The 23,216-nt window shown below is 42.4% G+C and overlaps 1 protein-coding gene across 1 annotated transcript in view; it reads right to left on the bottom strand.

Annotated features, from left to right (window-relative positions):
• The window catches only part of LOC106561902 (protein kinase C-binding protein NELL1), a 502,584-nt gene that overhangs the window by 296,494 nt on the left and 182,874 nt on the right, over window positions 1-23,216 (bottom strand). Inside the window, exon 5 of the mRNA XM_014126233.1 lies at window positions 2,931-3,027. Coding sequence (XP_013981708.1) covers window positions 2,931-3,027 — 97 coding nt within the window. The remainder of the gene's footprint in view (window positions 1-2,930; window positions 3,028-23,216) is intronic.

Raw genomic sequence — 23,216 nt, 5'->3', positions numbered from 1 at the left:
ATTTGGGCTGCAATTTCTTCCTTTCCTGTGGTGGTCCTCATGAGAGGTAGTTTAATCATAGCGCTTGATGGTTTTTGCAACTGCACTTGAAGAAACTTTCAAAGTTCTTGAAATTTTCCTGATTGACTGATCTTCATGTCTTAAAGTAATGATCGACTGTCGTTTCTCTTTGAGCTATTCTTGCCATAATATGGACTTGGTCTTTTAATAAATAGAGCTTTTCTTCTGTATACCCCCCTACCATGTCATAACACAACACAACTGGCTCAAATGCATTAAAAAGGAAAGCAATTCCACAAATTAACAAGGCACACTTGTTAATTGAAATACATTCCAGGTGACAACCTCAGGAAGCTGGTTGAGAGAAAGCCAAGAGTGTGCAAAGCTGTCATCAAGGCAAAGGGTGACTACTTTGAAGAATCTCAAATATAAAATAATTTGTTTAACACTTTTTTAGTTACTACATGATTCCATATGTGTTTTTTCATCGTTTTGATATCTTCACTATTAATCTACAATGTAGAAAATAGTAAAAATAAAGAAAAACCACTATAATGAGTAGGTGTGTCCAAACTTTTAACTGGTACAGTAGGTGTGATTGAATTTCCAGCACATTTCCTGAACCAAATCCATCTCTGAACACAGCAAAACAAATCCCCTCCTCCCTCATCCACAGTCACACCTTGAATGCTTCTAGTTTTCTAGGCCATCTGTCTCTGCTCTTTCTTCCCATCAACTCTAACTTAAACGCTGCTGCACCTTAGACTGGAGCTAGACAGCTACTGCTTCAACTGCCTGAATATATTTTCAGGCAGACTGCCTGAAACCAAGATGATATAGAGCAGTCTTTAACCCCTGTGCGGCCGGACATCCAGCGAAAAATCATATCGCCATTAGCATAACAAAATTTAATAATTAAAAAAAGTAAAACAAATATTCAAATTATATCGTTTTATAGATACACCTCTCCTGAATCGAACCACGTTGTCCGATTTCAAAAAGGCTTTACAGCAAAAGCAAAACATTAGATTATGTTAGAGGAGTATATCGTAAAAGTAGCCACATAGCCATTTTCCGACCAACCACATGCATCACAAATAACCAAAAAACAGCTAAATGCAGCACTAACCTTTGACAATCTTCATCAGATGACACACCTAGGACATCATGTTACACAATACATGCATTCTTTAGTTCGATAAAGGTCATATTTATATATAAAAACAGCATTTTACATCGGTGCGTAACTAACTATTTTCCCTCAAATGCATCCGATGAACCAGAGCTACAATTTACTAAATTACTATTCGAAAACATTTTTAAAATGTAATATTGTCATTCTAAGATTTATAGATGAATATCTCTTGAAAGCACCTGTAATGCCAGATTTAAAAATAACTTTACTGGGTAATCACACTTTGCGATAAAAGGGGATGCGATACTCAGAACAACAGGCTAGCAATAGCAATAGGCTAGCCATCTTGGAACAATCGCATATTACATCTAGTCTTGTATACTATTGTCAATAATCCCTTACCTTTGGTTGTCTTCATCAGAAAGCACTTCCAGGAATCCCAGGTCCACAACAAATGTATTTTCGTTCGAAAAAATGACTCCTTTATGTTCCAAGAGCTTGTTCTTGTTAGCGCGTCTGAAGGCTGATCCAAATGCTTCGTCGACCACGGGACAGCCATTTCGAGAAAATGCATTTTTTCCCCATTTACGTTCGTTCACACATGTCAAACGTTGTATAACATAAATCTTCAGGGCGTTTTTCAACAAGAGAGCCAATAAGATTCGAGGGGGACGATTGCATTGTGTTTCAAAACGTTTCGAAAGGGGAGGGTAACCAGGGGCGCCGGCGTCATAATGGTGATGGCCCTCTCCGTGTGACCACGTTCCACAGCGTCTCATTCATTCAATTTTAACAGTAGAAGGCTCAAACCAATTTGTGAAGACTGGGGACATCTAGTGGAAGCAATAGGAAGTGCTCAATGAACCATAGCTCACGGTGTGATTAATAGGCAACGTGATGAAGTTGAGTTCACAATTCAGAATTACACTTCCTGTTTCCATCTGTCTCGGGGTTTTGACTGCCATATGAGTTCTGTTATACTCACATACACCATTCAAACAGTTTTAGAAACTTTAGGGTGTTTTCTATCCAAAGCCTATAATTATATGCATATTCTAGTTACTGGGCAGGAGTAGTAACCAGATTAAATCGGGTACGTTTTTTATCCGGCCGTGTCAATACTGCCCCCTACCCCCAACAGGTTAACATTAGATAGTTCATCCAGAGATTCTTACCTTTGCCTCGATTTGGCAGTCTCGTCCAGATCAGCATGGCATTTGTAGTTTTTTATGGTAGCCACATTAGAAGCTAATTAGCAGTTCATTTGGGGGGGTACAAACATGTGAATATATTGATAAAAGTGTACTTTGTGCTTGAGAGACTTAAACAGTTATCAAAGTGTCATGCCAGGGTAAGCCTACACGCAACACAGCCCCAAAATCATTGTTTCTAAAATCTCTTATGAGATAAATGAATTGGAACAATTTCCCTGTTTGACCTCTAGGTTTTATGGGTATTATGACTCATACTGTGGTACTCTATAGTGTACAAACACTTTGACCTTGACAGAGATGTTTTACGAGTATAGATGTGTAGTAACGGTAGGGAAGTTTTACCTGATAATCACTAGATGACCATAATACAAAGGACACATTTGGCTAGTGAGCAAGTACTATTTGTTCTTAATTCAGGGTAAGTCTAGTAAAATCATATTTTCGGAGAGAAAGCATGGTACTGCCATCCATAGAATGACAAGATAGTGAAGACTGTGTTATCTTGAAGAAGCCATGCATGGTTATTATATGGTTATATGGTTACAGTGATCGTGTATATGGTGATGAAAGTTTTTTTTTACCTTGAAGAAGCCGTGCTTGTGGCTATGCTGACCCAGCCACACTCCACTGCCCAGGGTCAGATCCATCTGAGGTGGATCTATCACTCGCTCGTAAATCCTGCCAGCAACAAACAATCAACAGAGAGACTGTCAGATTCTGAAATCTCACACACACACAGACTTCAACGCTGAGGAGTGAATGTGTCTTGCAGGTTCCTGCTCGACTGCTTTTTTATGGATATTTTTGTGTTAATAATGACTGTTTGCTCAGAATGTTTGTGCAATAATTACGCCAACGATGAAGAAGAGGAATGAAAGGGGGACTTTAAGCTAGGCTGAAAAGACGAGCTACACGGCCTCCTCTTCCTTGTGTCCTGGTGGCTAATGTCCAATCACTGGAAAATAAACTTTGAACTGAGAACAAGGCTTCAATCTCAGAGGTCTATCAAGGTGATTGAAGCCTTGCTCTGAGATCACAAAGTGTATTTTACTGTGTGTTTTTCATACAGAGACATGGCTTACGGACTAAACACTCAACTCTGCTATTCAACCAGACAGCTTTTACATTTTCTGTATGGAAGAAAGGTGGTTTCTGGTCAGAATAGGGGGAAGGGGTATGTTTCCTCATCAACAAATCCTGGTGTATCGTAGTTGAAAACATCTCGAGCTCCTGTTCATCCGACCTGTACGCAACAGTGCCTCAGCAACCTGGAGAGCGGTGGGAAGACCAGAGAGAGGGATAAAACGACAAGATTTAGAGAATCTGTCCACGACAACCATAATAGTGGTGAAACCATCAAATGGAGGGAGATCAGTGGCGCTTCCCTGCTGGAGCATGTCGGGGAGATTTGGTTTGGGCACATATTGAACAGGAGTTGGCATAGCAGGTGACATCCTGCGCCAAGGTGGGACCCTATTACTTATCGGAGATTGATTGAATTGTGCGGGTGATACCTGGGAGTCCAGCGGTGAGGGATGTGTGTGCCCAGGTCAACAGCCAATCTCTTACCCCCTTGGGGACGTAGATGCGTTCAGGAGGGCAGGTAGCAGAAGCGGGTTCCCTCTCCAGAGCCTGCCGGATGTATACATCTATGTCCCAAAAAACGGGGCCAACGATACAGGAGGACAACATGATGGGTTGGAGGGCTCTTACCGGACACTCGATAGATGTGGAAGCACAGGGTACGGGAAAGCAGGTCTTTCGGCATCCTGGTGCCCAGGCGGTGATTTCCATCCTTGACCAGGAGTTGATGTGGTTATGACGTTGGAGCCAAGGGAGGCCGAGGATGACTTTTTGTACGGGTGTGGTGTTGATGAGGAAGGGAAGGCTTTCCTGGTGCATGGGTCCCACGGTTGAAGGTGAGTGGTGCTGTGATGTGCATGATTGTGCCAGATCCCAATGGTCGATTATTCAGGGCTTGGACCGTAAAAGGAGAGGAGAGGAGAGTGGGTACAAGGTTATGTTCAGGGTGGAGGCCAGGGCCTGGTTGATGAAATTCCCTGTGGCACCTGAGTCCACTACAGCTGAAGAGACAACACCTGAGTGCCAGCTAGCCAGTGAAATGGAAACCAGAAAGGGTTTGGTGGAAAACAATGATGATGGAATATTCACGCCTACCCTGGGAGACGGAAGATCACGGGCCCACTCCTCTGCCCTAGTGGAACTCAGGTTGGGACTCACCGGACACCGCTGAAGCCGGTGCCCCTCCTGGCCACCATAGGGACAGAGCCCCAGCTGTCTCTGGCTACTCCGCTCTACCGTGAAGATGTGTGTGACTCCTACCTACTTGGCTTTAGGCTCTGGCTCAGGACAGCCAAAGGAGGAGGGTGAAAAGAGAGGTAGGTGCCGGCGCTCCTGAAGAAGGTTGTCCAGACATATGGCCATCGCGATGAGCGCATCCATGGAAAGGTTGTTGTCCCGGCACGCCAACTCCGTGTGGACTTCCTCGCACAGTCCTCTACAGAATAGAGTGCAGAGTGTTGGTTTATTCCATCCGCTGGTGGCTGCCACGGTCCGGAAGGTGAGGGCCTACTTAGCAGCAGTCTGGGCACCCTTGGAATAGTCACTCACCTCCCTCTCTGCCCTTTGGTAGATGGTCAAAAACTGCCCTGAACAGAGTCATGAACCTCTCGTAGGAACCCAGCTCCAACACCTTTCCGGTCAGCAGGGAAATGGCTGTGGCAACCTTAGACTTCTCGGTGGTGGGGACTCTCGTCTGATGGGCAAAATAGAGGGAGCACTGGAGTAGGAAGCGACGGCATTTTGACGCGGTCCAATCATACTTGTCCGGGGGGGGGACAATCGGGCATCGCCTCCCTGGGCAGACTGCTGGGTAGACTTTTGGGACTGCTGAAACGGCTGAAACACGCGTCGAGACGGTGGAGGATGCGGAGGACTTCTGTAGCCGCACACAGTTGAACCAGCTGATTGTGATGTTGGCGGAGTAGGTATCCCTTGTGGCAAAGAAGGGGGTCGAGTGATAAATGGCAGATATGTGAGGACAGAACTAATAAACGGGCTCTGCCCGATCACTAAAATGGCCACCCCGATCAGAACTACAGATCACAAAATGGCCGACTGCCTAAACTACAATTCCCAGAAGCAAGGGGAACCCTCAGAAGGTGGAGCCAACCCACAGATAAAGGGTCAAGAAAAACCAGGAAGAGAGAGAGAGGGTGGGAAGGATCTATGAACCATAGAGAAAGAGACAATCTACATTGGCTGGATTTACCGTGTACGAGCTGGACTGTTTTGGACGTTTAGACCTGGACCTACCGAGAACCAGATTTGTGTACCAAACCCTGCTATCCTTGACCTTACCTGTGGCCTGGGTGGACCAGGACAGAGAAACAAACATACAGGTACTGTCATGTTCGAAATAACTTTCATTCTGGGCTGACTTTGGTGACAGTTTCCCACTTAATTTGTGACAAACGCTCCTAGCTTTGAAGAGGTTTGCCACACCCTGTTCACCAACAGTCAGAGACTTTTTCTTCTGCAAATTCCATAATTATTGAGGCAGTATTCTATGAAGTATACGCAGTGAGTCAGAAGGCAGATGCAGAAAGAGAGTTTAATTATGAAACAAATCAGATGAACAAAACAGGCATAGCGTACTGAATGTGAAAACAAACCAATACTGCCTGATGACTGAGGCTACTGAGGGCTAAATAAAGGGAAGCTAATCAAGGCGTTGATGAAGTCCAGGTGTGCATAATTATGGGTAGCAGGTGTGCATAATGATGGTTGCCAGGACCGGTGGTTAGTAGACCAGCGACGTTTAGCGCTAAAGAGGGGGAGCAGGAGTAGGCGTGACACAAATACAATGCTTTTAGCTTTTTTATATTTAAGACTAACTTATTCCTTGCCACCCATTCTGAAACTAACTTCAGCAGTGATTTCACACGCTGTAGTAGCTGACATGTTGAGTCATCTGCAAACATAGTCATTAGTAAAAAAGAGGCTGATACAGCTGCCTTGTGGAATTCCTGATTTTTCCTGGATTATGTTCAAATAAAATTAAATGAAATGTTATTGGTCACATATACATGGTTAGCAGATGTTATTGCGAGTGTAGCAAAATGCTTGTGCTTCCAGATCCGACAGTGCAGCAATATCTAACATGAAATCTAACAATTCCACAACTACCTAATACACACAAATCTAAGTAAAGGAATGGAATAAGAATATGTGCATATACATATATGGATGAGCAATGACAGAGAGGCATAGGCAAGATGCAATAGATGGTATAAAATACAGTATATACGTACATATGAATTCAGTAAGGCAAGATATGTAAACATTATTAAAGTGGCATTTATTAATGTGACTGGTGATCCATTTTTTGAAGTGGCCAATGATTTCAAGTCTGTATGTAGGCAGCAGACTCAATGTGTTAGTGATGGCTGTTTAACAGTCTGATGGCCTTCAGATAGAAGCTGTTTTTCAATCTCTCTGTCCCAGGTTTGATGCACCTGTACCGACCTCACCTTCTGGATGGTAGCGGGGTGAACAGGCAGTAGCTCCGGTGGTTGTTGTCCTTGATGATCTTTTTGGCCTTCCTGTGACATTGGGTGCTGTAGTTGTCATGGAGGGCAGGTAGTTTGCCCCCGGTGATGCATTGTGCAGACCGCACCACCCTCTGGAGAGCCTTGCAGTTGTGGGCTGTGCAGTTGCCGTAATAGGCGGTGACACAGCCCGACAGGATGCTCTCAATTGTGCATCTGTAAAAGTTTGTGATGGGTTTAGGTGACAAGCCACGTTTCTTCAGCCTCCTGAGGGTGGACCATTTCAGTTTGTCCATGGTTTGTACGCCAAAGAACTTAGAACTTTCCACCTTCTCCACTGCTGTCCCGTCGATGTGGATAGGGGGGTGCTCCCTCTACTGTTTCTTGAAGTCCACAATCATCTCCTTTGTTTTATTAATGTTGAGTGTTTACCCGACACCACACTCCGAGTGCCCTCACGTCTTCCCTGTAAGCTGTCTCGTTGTTGTTGGTAATCAAGTCTACTACTGTTGTGTTGTCTGCAAACTTGATGATTGAGTTGGAGGCGTTCATGGCCATGCAGTCATGGGTGAACAGGGAGTACAGGAGGGAGCTGAGCATGCTCCCTTGTGGGGCCCCAGTGTTGAGGATCAGCGAAGTGGAGTTGTTGTTTCCTACCCTCACCACCTGGGGGGCCCGTCAGGAAGTCCAGGACCCAAATGCACAGGGCGCGTTTGAGACTCAGGGCCTCAAGCTTTTGATGAGCTCGGAGGGTACTATAGTGTTGATTGCTGAGCTTTAGTCAATGAACAGCATTCGTACACAGGTATTCCTCTTGTCCAGATGGGATAGGGCAGTGTGCAGTGTGATGGCCTAGTGAAGTGGGTCAAGGGTGACATGTAAGGTGAAGGTGATATGATCCTTGATTAATCTCTCAAAGCACTTCATGATGACAGAAGTGAGTGCTACGGGGTGATAGTAATTTAGTTCAGTTATCTTTGCCTTCTTGGATACCTGAACAATGGTGGCCATCTTGAAGCATGTGGGGACAGCAATAGGGAGAGATTGAATATGTCCGTCAACACACCAGCTAGCTGGTCTGCTCATGCTCTGAGGATGCAGCTAGGAATGCCGTCTGGGCCAGCAGCCTTGCGAGGGTTAACACGTTTAAATGTCTTACTCATTTCAGCCACGGAGAAGGAGAGCTCACAGTCCTTGGTAGCGGGCCGCTTCGGTGGCACTGTATTATCCTCAAAGCGGGCAAAGAAGATGTTCAGTTTGTCTGGAAGCAAGACGTCGGTGTCCGTGACGTGGCTGGTTTTCCTGTTGTAGTCTGTGATTGTCTCTTAGACCCTGCCACATACGTCTTGTGTCTGTTGAATTGTGACTCCACTTTGTCTCTATACGGATGTTTAGATTGTTTTATTGCCTTGCGGAGGGAATAACTACACAGTTTGTATTTGGCCATATTCCCAGTCACCTTTCCATGGTTAAATGCGGTGGTTTGCGCTTTCAATTTTGAGTAAATGCCGCTATCTATCCACAGTTTCTGGTTAGGGTAGGTTTTAATAGTCACAGTAGGTACAACGTCTCCAATACACTTCCTTATAAACTCACTCACCGAATCAGCGTTTTCGTCGATATTATTCTCTGTCCCAGTCCGCGTGATCAAAACAATCTTGAAGCATGGATTCCAATTGGTCAGACCAGCATCGAATAGTCCTTAGCACGGGTACATCCTGTTTGAGTTTCTGCCTATAGGAATGGAGGAGCAAAATGGCGTCGTGGTCAGATTTGCCGAAAAGAGGGCAGGGGATGGCCTTGTATGTATCGTGGAAGTTAGAGTAGCAGTGATCCAGTTTTTTCCAGCACGAGTGCTACAGTCAATACGCTGATAGAATTTAGGAAGCCTTGGTCTCAAATTTGCTTTGTTAAAATCCCCAGCTACAGTAAGTGCAGCCTCAGGATATATGTTTTCCAGTTTGCAGAAAGTCCAGTGAAGTTCCTTGAGGACCGTCATGATATCGGCTTGAGGGTGTATATAAATGGCTGTGACAATAACCGAGGAGAATTCCCTTGGGAGATAATACGGTCAACATTTGATTGTGAGGAATTCTAGGTCATGTGAACCAAAGGACTTGAGTTCCTGTATGTTACAATTACACCTTGAGTCGTTAATCATGAAACATACCCCTTCTTCCCGGAGAGATGTTTATTCCTGTTGGCGCGACACACAAAGAGAGGCTTCCATTAAAAAACACCCTCTGTGTTCTGTTAGACAGGCAACTCTGTAGCCACATTATAGCAGGGAGAGTAAAGACATAACACATACCGTTTCCATCAGCAGACTATGATCAATAATGTCATAAGCCCCACCAAAGTCTAACAAAACAGCTAGCACAATCGTTTTATCATCAATTTCTCTAAGTCAAACATCAGTCATTTGTGTGAGCATGGCGCTTGTTGAATATCCTTCCCTATAAGCGTGCTGAAAGTCTGTCAGTTTGTTTACTGTAAAATAGCATTGTATCTGGTCAAACACATTTTTTTCCAAATGTTTACTGAGGGTTGGTAACGGGCTGATTACTCAGCTATTTGAACCACAAAAGGGGGCTTCCCACAAAAATGGGCTTTAGGTGAGGGAAATGAACCTGTAGCCATATTACTTCAACAGTATTTGACATGAGATCCTCTCTAATATTTACAAGAATGTGGTTCTTAATATAAACAGCAACACCTTCAAATTTTGCTACATAAGACTGAATCAAGGCGGTCGGTCACATATTACTACAACAGTATTTAGCAGTATTTAACATGAGATCCTCTCTAAGCTTTACAGGAATGTGCTTCTATATATAAACAGCAATGTTATAACCATGTATTGCTACCACTGTATTATCTAAGTGAGTTTCAGAATAAGAATGTTATCTGTTACTTTGATGAACCTTGTTTCTTAAGCTACATATGTTAAAGTGGGCTATTTTTAGCACTTTCCGGGATGCTTGATTGTTTTCATTGCTTTACTGGGAAGCTTAGCAGAAGTAGACATGCTTGTGTTATTAATGTTAGTGCAGGGTGAGCTGCACACAGTGAACTTTCCTATTAAGGCACACCGCTTCAGTGCTAACAGTATAAATTTGGTTTATAGTCACATGATTACTGCACACAAATTAGGTTACTTACATTGTCTTCAACACCCCTGGGATAATGTACATTTACTCAAGCATTATGACAACTCAGCGACATAATGGTAGGGATTAACTGAGCTGGGCTTGGGTCATTGATAAGTCATTGTTTCAACGCAGCCTTATAATGCTGTGAAATGATCCAGCAACCCAAATTATAAAACAAGCTTTGTTTCCAGAAGGTATCAAAATTGTCAATAAATATTTCACCAACAGAGCTGCAATAGTCTCGTGTTCAGTTATGGTAGGCTAAAAATTAAATTTAGGGATCGCCCAGGGCCATATATTATGGAGCGTTTGGTGGTGACAAGCAGAGACCCAATCAGTTCTTTAAAATCCATCCATGCACAACTCCAGCACCGTCATTAAGTTTGCAGACGACACGACGATGAAGCAGCCTATAGGGAGGAGGTCAGAGATCTGGCAGTGTGGTGCCAGGTGAAACAACCTCTCCCTCAACATCAGCAAGACAAATAAACTGATTGTGGATTACAGGAAACGGAGGGCCAAGGACGCACCCATCCACATCGATGGGACTGTAGTGGAATGGGTCGAGATCTTCAAGTTCTTCTGTGTCCACATCACTAAGGAGTTAATATGGTCCACACACACAGTTGTGAAAGGGGCACGTCAGCATCTCTTCCCTCTCAGGAGGCTGACATTATTTTGGTATGTGCCCTCAGATCTTCAAAAATGTCTACAGCTGCACCACTGAGAGCATCTTGACTGGTTGCATCACCGCTTGGTACTGTAACTGCAAAGCACCCGACCACAAGGCTCTACATAGGGTGGTGAGTACAGCACCATACATCACTGGGGCCGAGCTCCCTGCTTGCCAGGACCTCTACACCAGGCAGTGTCAGAGGAAGGCACAAAAATGTTTCTAAGCCACCCAAGCCATATACTGTTCTCTCTGCTACCGCATGGCAAACAGTACCAGTGCACCAAATCTGGAACCAACAGTACCCTGATCAACTTCTACCCCCAAGCCATAAGACTGCTAAAAAAGACTGCTAAGCAAATGGCTACCCGGACTACCTGCATTGACCCTTTTTTTGCACTAACTCTCTTGTACTGACTCTATGCACACACACACACATAACGTAGTGGCATCCCCCCACACACATACACACACACTACATACACCCACACACACATAGCATGCTCACATATTCATAATGACGCCACACACCCGCACACTTACACTCCCACACACATTCACACTCACCACATATGCTGCTGTTACTGTCTATTATCTATCCTGTTGCCTAGTCACTTTACCCCTCCCTATATGTACCTAGCTACCTCAATTACCACGTACCCCTGCACATCGACTCGGTACTGGTACTCCCTGTATATAGTCATGTTACCTTTACTCGTTATTGTCATTTGTTATTTGATGTGTATTTATTCCTCATGCCACTATTTCAATGTTTTTATCTTAAACTCTTCATTGTGGGCCTGTAAGTAGGCTTGGGCGGTATCCAGATTGTCATACCTTTATACCGACCTTGTGCCATACGGGTATATTCGGTAATACTGGCACTGAACACAAGGGCCGCTATTGTAATCCGAAGGATAGCAATGCTAACAAGTACATGTAAAATACCATACAGATTATTAACTAAATGCTAACCAGCGCATTGCAAACCTTTTATAGTCTACTACCTAAAGTATTTGTAGCTCATAAAGTTATATAAGTAACAAAAAAATTCAACTCATCTGATGCAGCACTCCATCACTATCCTTCTTGGTCAAATACAGTGGCTTGCGAAAGTATTCACCCCCTTGGCATTTTAGTATTTTGTTGCCTTACAACCTGGAATTAAAATGTATTTTTGGGAGGTTTGTATCATTTGATTTACACAACATGCCTAACACTTTGAAGATATGTTTTATTGTGAAACAAACAAGAAATAAGACAAAAAAACAGAACTTGAGTGGGCATAACTATTCACCCCCCAAAGGCAATACTTTGTAGAGCCACCTTTTGCAGCAAATACAGCTGCAAGTCTCTTGGGGTATGTCTCTATAAGCTTGGCACATCTAGTCACTGGGATTTTTGCCCATTCTTCAAGGCAAAACTGCTTCAGCTCCTTCAAGTTGGATGGGTTCTGCTGGTGTACAGCAATCTTTAAGTCATACCACAGATTCTCAATTGGATTGAGGTCTACGCAGTGACTAGGCCATTCCAACACATTTAAATGTTTCCCCTTAACCTCTCTTGGGTAGGGGGCAGTATTTTGAATTTTGGATGAATGAGGTGCCCAATGTAAACTGCCCGTTACTCAGGCCCAGAAGCTAGGATATGCATGGTAGTAGTGGATAGAAAACACTCTAAAGTTTCCAAAACTGTTTAAAAGAATGTCTGTGAATATAACAGAACTGATATGGTAGGCGAAAACCTGAGGAAAATCGATCCAGGAAGTGGGATATTTTTGATATGTGTAGTTTTCAATTGAATGCCTATACAGTTTCTGTTGGGTTAGGACCTAGATTGCAGTTCCTATGGCTTCTACTAGATGTCAACAGTCTTTAGACATTGTTTCAGGCTTGTATTCTGAAAAACGAGGAAGAATGAGACCTTTTTTTCAGTGGACTATAGAATGAAGCAGAGCTCCTTTGCGCGCATGACCGATAGCACACCCTTCGTTCTTTTTCCTTTCTATTGAAGATGCTATTGTCCAGTTGAAATATGATCAATTATTTAGACAATAGACAACCTGAGGATTAATTATAAACATCGTTTGACATGTTTCGACAAACTTTACCGGTACTATTAGGATGTATTCATCTGCCTGTTGTGACCGCCATTGAGCCAGTGGATTACTGAACAAAACGTGCCAACAAAACTGAGTTTTTGGGACATAAAGAGGAACTTTATCGAACAAAACTAACATTTATTGTGTAACATGGACTCTTGTGACTGCAAACATATGAAGATCATCAAAGGTAAGTGATACATTTTAGCGCTATTTCTGACTTTTGTAATTCCTTTTCTTGGTTGTAAAATGTTTGTATGCTTTTGTAAGCGGGGCGCTGTCCTCAGATAATCGCATGGTATGCTTTCGCCGTAAAGCCTTTTTGAAATCTGACACAGTGGCTGGATTAACAAGAAGTTAATCTTTAAGCTGATGTATAACACTTGTATCTTTTATGAATGTTTATTATGAGTATTTCAGAATTTTGAATTTGGCGCTCTGAAATTTCACCGAATGTTGGCCAGGTGGGACGCATTCCATCATTCCTTCAATTGACCAGTTTCCCAGTCCCTGCCGATGAAAAATATCCCCACAGCATGATGCTGCCACCACCATGCTTCACTGTGGGGATGGTGTTCTCGGGGTGGTGAGAGGTGTTGGGTTTGCACCAGACATAGCGTTTTCCTTGATGGCAAAAAAGCTCAATTTTAGTCTCATCTGACCAGAGTTCTTTCTTCCATATGTTTGGGGAGTCTCCCACATGCCTTTTGGCGAACACCAAACATCTTTGCTTATATTCTTCTTGCCACTCTTCCGTAAAGCCCAGCTCTGTGGAGTGCACTCCTTAAGTGGTCCTATGGAGAGATACTCCAATCTCCGCTGTGGAGCTTTGCAGCTCCTTCAAGGTTATATTTGGTCACTTTGTTGCCTCTCTGATTAATGCCCTCCTTGCCTGTTTTGTGAGTTTTGGTGGGCGACCCTCTCTTGGCAGGTTTGTTGTGGTGCCATATTCTTTCCATTTTTTAATAATGGATTTATTGGTGCTCCGTGCGATGTTCAAAGTTTCAGATATTTTTTTATAACTCAACCCTGATCTGTACTTCTCCACAACTTTGTCCCTGACCTGTTTAGACAGCTCCTTGGTCTTCATAGTGTCGCTTGCTTGGTGGTGCCACTTGCTTAGTGGTGTTGCAGACTCTGAGGCCTTTCAGAACATGTGTATATATACTGAGATCATGTGACAGATCAGGTGACAATTAGATTGCACACAGGTGGACTTTATTTAACTAATGATGTGACTTCAGAAGGGAATTGTTTACACCAGATCTTATTTAGGGGCTTCATAGCAAAGGGGGTGAATACATATGCATGCACCACTTTTCCGGTTAAAATTTTGTACTTTTTTGGAAATAAGTAATTTTTTTCATTTCACTTCACCAATTTGGACTGTTTTATGTATATCTATTATATGAAATCGAAATAAAAATCTATTGAAATTACAGGTTGTAATGCAACAAAATAGGAAAAACGCCAAGGAGGTGAATACCTTTGCAAGGCACACAGTCTAGAGGTGTTTTGGGTCATTGTCCTGTTGAAAAACAAATGATAGTCCCACTAAGCCCAAACCAGATGGAATGGCGTATTGCTGCAGAATGCTGTGGTGCTGGTTAAGTGGTTTAGTGTGCCTTGAATTCTACATAAATCACAGACAGTTTCACCAGTAAAGCACCCCCACACCATAACACTTCCTCTCCATGCTTTACGGTGAGAAATACACATGCGGAGATCATCCGTTCACCCACACCACATCTCACAAAGACATAACGGTTGGAACCAAAAATCTCAAATTTGTACTCTAGACCAAAGGAGAAATTTTCACTGGTGTAATGTCCATTGCTCGTGTTTCTTGGCTCTCTCGTGTTTCAAGTCTCTTATTGTTTGTGTCCTTTAGTGGTTTCTTTGCAGCAATTTGTCCATGAAGGCCTGATTCGCACAGTCTCCTCTGAACAGTTGATGTTGAGATGTGTCTGTTACTTGAACTCTGTGAAGCATTTATTTGGGCTGCAATTTCTGAGGCTGGTAACTCTAATGAACTTACCCTCTGCAGCAGAGGTAAGTATGGGTCTTCCATTCCTGTGGCAGCCCTCATGAGAGCCAGTTTCATCATAGCTCTTTATGATTTTTGCGACTGCACTTGAAGAAACCTTCAAAGTTCTTTAAATTTTCCTGATTGACTGACCTTCATGTCTTAAAGTAATGATGGACTGTCATTTCGCTTTGCTTATTTGAGCTGTTCTTGCCATAATATGGACTTGGTCTTTTAACCAAATAGGGCTATCTTCTGTATCCCCCCCTCACCTTGTCACAACACAACTGATTGGCTGAAATGCATTAGGAAGGAAAGAAATTCCATACATTAACTTTTAAGAAGGCACACCAGTTAATTGAAATGCATTCCAGGTGACTACCTTATGAAGCTGGTTGAGAGAATGCCAAGAGTTTGCAAAGCTGTCATCAAGGCAATGGGTGGCTATTTGTAGAATCTCAAATATAAAATATTTTTGATTTGTTTAAACCCTTTCTTGGTTACTACAGGATTCCATAAATGTATTTTCAAAATTTATGTTTTCACCATTATTCTTCAATATAGAACATTTTCTAAATAAATAAAAACCTCTGAATGAGGAGGTGTTCTAAAACATTTGATTGGTATTGTATTGGTATTGTAGCTAGCTAGCTAGATGTCTTAACAAAAGACTCCACAATGCAATTAACCATTTTGGGTGCGTTCATAAATTCAGTCTGGCCATCTACTCTGATTTCAGAGCACTCTCGTCTGGGTGTGCCAGAGTGCAGAATAACTGATTAATTTACGAATGCTCAACACCGTTGAATATGGCCGGTGTCAGTAAACGTTGGCAAAAAAAGCGTAATTACAGTAAATCTGCTAAGGCGAGTAAAATGGTCAGAGTGGGGTGTTCTCTCATTTGTGTCTGGAAGTAACTTGCAAGCTGGCCAATGTTAACAATTTACCTTGGATGCTTGACTGCCATTGTGAGGTCAGAATGTTGGGATCAACTCTACTCATCCGCCAAAGTGGCCAGTGTGTGCTTTGAATGCTTCGAGAGCGAAACGCTCTGAATTTACGAACCGACAATCTGACAGCACAGTTACAGTCACCAACGCTCTGGAAAACATACCAGCCTAACCAGCTCTGCTAGGGCATGTAATGTTCAGTGAGCTCTTCTCTCAATTGTGTCTGGAAGTAGCTAGCAAGTAAGCTTGGGTGCTTGACTGCTGTTGCTATTACAGAATGCTCAGATCAACCCTTAAAGAGATGGGTGGGGCTAAAGCTTAAGAGGGTGTGAACAATCCTGTATGGGTGTAGACAAAAGTGCTCTCGAGTAGTAGTACCAAAACATTCAAAGGCCATTTCCTCAAAGTGAGTTTTAAAAGTTTATCAATTTTCAAAGCAGAATTACTTTCCCATTGTTCCTCAACTGTAGTGTATGATATACCATTTTTTACTTTCTATGATATACCAGTCTCTACGTTTATCCAATGAAAAAAAAAAAATTCAAATGTTGCTACATAAGACCGATTTGAGCCGGTCGGTCACATGGTAGACCGCCCAAGCCTACCTGTAAGTAAACATTTCACTGTTGATTTGGCCCACATGAAGGCCAGCATGCCAAGCACACTGGACCCACTCCAATTTGCCTATCGCTCCAACACATCCACAGAAGATGCCATTTCCATTGCTATTCACAGAGACGTAACATCTGCAGACAAGGAACACCTACATTGCCTTCAGAAAGTATTCATACCCCTCGAAGCACCACCGCAAAGCATAATATTTTACTGCAAACACTGCAGCAGAAGCAAATACCTTTCTCTGCTACTCTTTCATCTGCATGTGGCTACAATACATAGAGTTTCCCAGTGAAGCGTGGGGGAAGCTGTGATACCAGCTGTAGCCTATTGTGTGATTGTGTTTATGAGTCTGTTATTAAAGAATGTGAAACTATGTTGTGTATGTAAACTATTGCTAACTATGTGATTGTGTTCATAAGTCTGTCATTAAATGTGTATGTTTACTGCTTTTGATTAATAATGTATAGCCATAAAAATATATACATTTGTTCATATGGGCAGAATATCATATATTCAGTTATGGCCTAAAATCAATGTTGTTCATATAGGCAGAATATTGTAGCCTAGGACTATTTAAATGTGTTTATCAGGGCTGAAGGCTAAAAACAGCCTATATTATGTATTGTTGTTTAAAAATATTTTTTCGTTTGATCTAGTTTTACACCATCCATTAACACCAAACATTGACTATAGGTAGAGTATCTCATGGTAGAGTATCTAATGATAAGCTGTAGACCACACTACCTACCGAGAGAGTTTAATCTGTATTCTTTGTATGTCAGGAGTGCTATCTTCAAATTTCCTGTCATAGATTAGCCAAGGTGCAGCGTGCCGGTAGTTCCACATCTTTTATTTGTGAACTCAAACAAAACAAGAAAACAGGTGAAAACTGAAACAAACGTGATGTTCTGGGGCTGCTCACACACAGCTGCACAATAACAAGATCCCACGAAAACACAGGGGAAAAACAGGCTGCCTAAGTATGGCTTCCAATCAGAGACAACGATAGACAGCTGCCTCTGATTGGAAACCATACCCGGTCAAAACATAGAAACAAAAACATAGAATGCCCACCTATCACACCCTGGCCTAGCTAAACAGAGAAAACACAGCTCTCCTAGGTCAGAGCGTGACATTGTAACTGTTTACATACCACCACAGTCACAGGCTGGCACTAAGACAGCATTGAATGAGCTGTATTCCGCCATAAGCAAACAAGAAAATGCTCACCCAGAGGCGGTGCTCCTAGTAGCCGTGGACTTTAATGCAGGGAAACGTAAATCCATTTGACCAAATTACTATCAGCATGTTAAATGTGCAACCAGAGGAAAAAGAACTCTGGACCACCTATACTCCACACACAAAGATGCATACAAAGCTCTCCCTCGCCCCCCATTTGGCAAATCTGACCATAATTCTATCCTCCTGATTCCTGCTTACAAGCAAAAATTAAAACAGGAAGCACCAGTGAGTAGATCAATAAAAAAGTGGTCAGATGAAGCAGATGCTAAGCTACAGGACTGTTTTGCTAGCACAGACTGGAATATGTTCCGGGGTTCCTCCAATGGCATTGAGGAGTAAACCACATCCGTCATTGGCTTCATCAATAAGTGCATCGATGACGTCATCCCAACAGTGACCGTACGTACATACCCCAACCAGAAGCCATGGATTACAGGCAGCATCCGCACTGAGCTAAAGGCTAGAGCTCCCACTTTCAAGAAGCGGGACTCTAACCCAGGAAGCTGGCCGTGTGGTGCCAGGACAACAACCTCTCCCTCAACGTGATCAAGACAAAGGAGATGGCTGTGGACTACAGGAAAAAGAGGACCGAGCACGCCCCCATTCTCATCGACGGGGCTGCAGTGAAGCAGGTTGAGAGCTTCAAGATCCTTGGTGTCCACATCACCAACAAACTAACATGGTCCAAGCACAGTCGTGAAGAGGGCACGACAAAACCTATTCCCCCTCAGGAGACCAAAAAGCATAAATACCAGTTCAAGAACAAATGTCCAAGTGTTCTGGTGTCATTGAAAGGGTTGAAAAGTGTCACAAAGAAGTGTCCAAGTAGGCTAGGTGCTCATTTTTCTCAGATGGATTTTGGAGTGTTCATAACAGCAACTTGAAAGTGTAAGACTCCAGCCGTTCAGTCGTGATGTACTTCTGAATTCTGTCTGGCCTGGTTCCACAGTCATGCTGGAGGAACAGCTCTTCTTCGTAGCCCTTATACAGTACCTGTCAGGGATGTTCAGAGAGGGATGTAATTGTAGGTACAGAGGGTGTTGTGGTGTTCTTTTGTTGGTGCCTCTGCATCAACTTATTCATATTCATATTTATACATGTCTCCCCAAATAGATGCAGGCAAGCCATGTGTACCACGGTCCACAACTTGGTCAGTTTCTTCCTGGGTCTCCAGGCTTCTCTTCTTCATGCCATTCATCAGCTTTTGGATCCGAATACGAGCATTGTCTGGGTTATGGCTGTGTTCTCCAGATAACTTGGAGATAACCCAGTCAGTGAGGGTTGTGCGACCTCGGCATTCAAAGGTATCATATTCGGTGCACTTAGGGAAGGACTTATTTGCGGTCTGTAGTTCCTGTCTGTAGGTGTAACTTTCATACGCCAGGATATTTTTTCCACACACAGAGAAAATAAATTCGGCTTCCATTGCTTGTTCTGCTCCTCTGAGAATAATGAATGCTGAGGGGAACATATATTTTTAAGCAGAATATTTGGAATATTAGCATATGAATGACTTGCAATTCGATTGCTGGGCTATCGAAGCTACCCATCCAACCCATTTATTCAGATACGGCAGTTCAAAGAGGATAGTTTCAAAGGTAATACATTTGGCCTAGTTATTGTTCATCAGCGGCATAAATTTGCATTCATTAAACCTCTTAAAATAGCCTATACTCTTCTTTTGTAATGTACAGCCTACTGTACTGTTTGTCTGACTGCCTGTCTTGGTGAGAATCTTAAGTTAATAAATACTAAAATTGTCTTCTTCAGTTTGTGTGCATAACCTAAAACTGGCTTTTGAGATTCATGGGAATGTAACATTTTACTACTTCAAAATTGTGTGATATCAAACACTTTTCATGGCAGTATATAATAATACAAAAAAAAATTGACATTGAATTTGAACCCCGTTTTAAATCTCATCAGCTGATTCAGAAAATAATTTTTAGAATGACCGTAAAGTGAACAGCTGTTGTGATAGCAGTTTTTCTGGAATGTTTTGATGTTTCATTTGTTACGAAAAGGATAGTCCAAACTATACAGGGTAAAAATGTTAGCCTATAGAATGTTTTAAATAGGTTCAAAAGCAAATAAGCTTAATTTCCTTGTAATTAATATTATTCAATGGCTTCACCTACGTGTCCTCGCCAGCCAGGGTTGGGCAGCACTTTACAACGTTCCAATGTTATAGTCTTGTGAATGTCTCATGCATATTTTTTTATTGAAATTGGGAACAATGGGAGCGATGAGAGGTGAAAATTACTTGAATGTGAGTGTCCAAACATGGCAAGGAAGCATTTTACTACATTCCAATGTTATAGTCTTGTGAATCTCTCATGCATATATTTTTTTATTGACACATACTGATTTCAAAACAAAATGGACTACATTCTCCTTCATATTATAAAGACATGAGGTGAGCATCAAAATAGTTTTAAAAGATGCCCTTGCCTTAAAGTTGAACCTTGGATAGATAATAATAGCCTATACAGTCAACTTAAAATATGGTATTCTGTTGTCCTATATTAAATATACTTTTTAGTCTGTTAAATTGTAGGGGAAAAGGCAGACATTTGTTTATATAAAAGGATTTATGTGGTCCATATTTCATAATCATTTAAGTTTTCAGTTGGTAGGCCTATCCATGTGTCTCTCATTCACTCGGAAAGCATCCTCACTAATGTCAATACCAAAACTGATAATTTTTACTTTATTGAATGGAATGTTGTGAATAATAATGACAGTGAGAGCCCAGTGTAGCCTAACCCTTTAATCATGAACTATTGTTATTTTGTGTCTTTTAAAATCACAATGTTTCCATTTCTATAGTCATGTGAGAATCTTTTTTAATTGAAATGTCAGCCTTTTACCAGATCAATTTTTTTCTGCATTAAATATTTTATTTTCATAACTGATCAAAATTCAGTATGCTATAACCTATAGATAATATTCTGCCCATATGAACACATTTATTTTAGGCCAAATAAAGAAAAGCTATGCATGACATAATGAAAAGGATCAAACAGAAACAACATTGTTTAAAATTCTTTAATAAAAGACTCATAAACAGAAATAGGCTATGCAGCTGGCTTCAGTTTCTCCGCCAGATAGACCTACAAGGAAACTCATCATATCTCGATGAATTTTGCTAATTTATTGAAAATGAAATACAGAAATATCTAATTTACATAAGCACTCATACCCAGGCCAATACTTTGTAGAAGCACCTTTGGCGACGATTACAGCTGTGACTCATCTTGGGTATGTCTGTATCAGTTTTTCACATCTGGTTTCCTTCCTTGTAGATTTTCTCAAGCTCTGTTAAGTTAGATGGGGAGCGGCGGTGAACAGTAATCTTCAAGTCTTTTCTCAGATTTTCAATGGGATTCAAGTCTGGACTTTGGCTGGGCCACTCAAGGACTTTCACATTCTTGTTCTGAAGCCATTCCAGTGTTGCATCTGCTGTCTACTTGAGGTCATTGTCCTGTGGGAACGTAAATCTTCACCCCAATTCTAAGGTAGTTTGTAATCTGAAGTTGGTTCTCAAGGACTTGCATGTATTTGACACTATTCAATGTTCCCTCTATCCTTACCAGTCTCCTAGTTCCTGCCGCTGAAAAGAATCCCCATAGCATGATTCTGCCACCACCTTGCTTCACGGTAGGGATGGTGTTAGATGGATGAAGAGCTGTGTCTGGTTTTCTCCAGACATTTCTCATCAGATCATAGAGTCGTTCACGTGTCTATTTGCAAAATACCATAAAGCTCAGATTGTCAATGTAAATAGTCTGTGTGGCCACTTGATTAATTGTTCATCAGTCTTACATGCTGACCACACCACACATGTTGTGTGTTATTCAATCATTGCAACCACAAATTTGGCATGCCACCCCAGGTCCTCTGCAAATACTACCACTGCACCATCGAGAGCATCCTGACCTGCAGCATCACGGACTGGTACGGGAATTGCTCTGTCCACGACTGCAAGGCCCTCCAGCGGGTGTTGAAGATGGCCTAATACATCAGTGGAACCACGCTCCCACCCATCCAGTACATCTACTCGAAACGGTGCTTAAAGAAGGCCCACAGCATCATTAAGGAACCTACACACCCCAGCCACGAGCTGTTCATGTTCACTCCCTTACCTTCGGGCAGACGGTATAAGAGCATGAGGTCTGATACCAACAGGCTCAGAGACTGTTTCTATCGACAAGCCATCAGACTGCTGAACACTTGAACTGGACTGACCACCTGCCCTGATTCTCCTAACCTTGGCACACATTCACTCACTCATGTACAGACCCACACAGACATATCACATTTTATGTTTGTATTCTTTTATTATTTCTTATTGTTGTTGCATTGTTGAGAAAGAACCTGAACGTAAGCATTTCGTTGGACGGTGTATACCACGTGTATCCCGTATATACAACTAATAAAACTTGAAACTTGAAAAAAACACACACAAGCGTGAGGCTGGTCTGGGCATGAACACTGATCCAATAAGGGTGAATAACACTGATCTAATCTAATAGTTGAGAGGAGAGGGTGTATACATGTCTGGTCCCTTCTCTCTCTCCAGGGGAAATCGGAGAGTAGAAATGTGGAGCAGAGCAGCTCTCCTCAAGCATGACAGCCAGTCTCACCCCACAGCTTCCTAACACACTCTATTGATATCTGTACCCTGGCTCTGTGCTGGATTACTGCTTTGTCTGCTGACTGGAGACACAAACTGAGTTTGGCATTATCAAGCCAAACGTCCAGAGCCATTCAGCTCCACATCTCCTTACCAGTCACCTGGAGGTTGTTAACTAGAGCTGTGAGCTCCCTGACAGAAGCCGGTCTCTTCTGGGCTTAAAGGAGCAGTCCATCAGTTTTCACCTTTAAAACAGACCACCGGGGACACATGGCCAAATAATGATTTGTAGGGAAGACTTGGAAGTCCATTCCATTTTGACAGTGAACTGTCAGCAAAATGATACATTTTGAATGTGGATACCATAAAAGATCTTGAACAAATATGGCTTGTCAGTCTGAGCTAGTTCCTTTCCTTTCATATGCACATAATCCAGGAGTAAGAATGACCAGCTCTATAAACGGTTGAAAATTAGGTTTAGGAACTCTTTCACCTTTAATGCACAGTGAAAACCTTTTAATTTGTGTGTGTGTGTGTGTGCATGCTCACGTGCGTGTGTGTCGCAGCAGTAGCTCGATGCTGCTAATTGCTGCTTCATGTTTAGGACTCCTATGAGCCCAATCGCTGTGGTAGAGAATGTACAGTATGTAGGGAATAGTTGTATCGAAAGTAGTGGACTAAATAGGGAATAGAGTATCATTTGGGATGCGCACCTACTGGATATCGCCTGCTACCTGCCCCTCATCCAGTGAAAAATAATTGTTTATTGTCACTCTATTTGTCACCTATTTGTATGCTATAAATGTGGAAGTAAAAGCCCTGTGCTCTCTGTCTTTATCTCTTTCTCTCATTAAATGCAGATGGATTGTGTCCACCACAAGCAGGTAAAAAATATTTT

The sequence above is a fragment of the Salmo salar genome, chromosome ssa11 (assembly GCF_905237065.1).
Source record: "Salmo salar chromosome ssa11, Ssal_v3.1, whole genome shotgun sequence".
In the NCBI taxonomy this organism is placed as follows: Eukaryota; Metazoa; Chordata; class Actinopteri; order Salmoniformes; family Salmonidae; genus Salmo; species Salmo salar.
The sequence above is the reverse complement of the archived record's forward strand: the minus strand, read 5'-3'. Positions and strand labels throughout refer to the sequence as shown.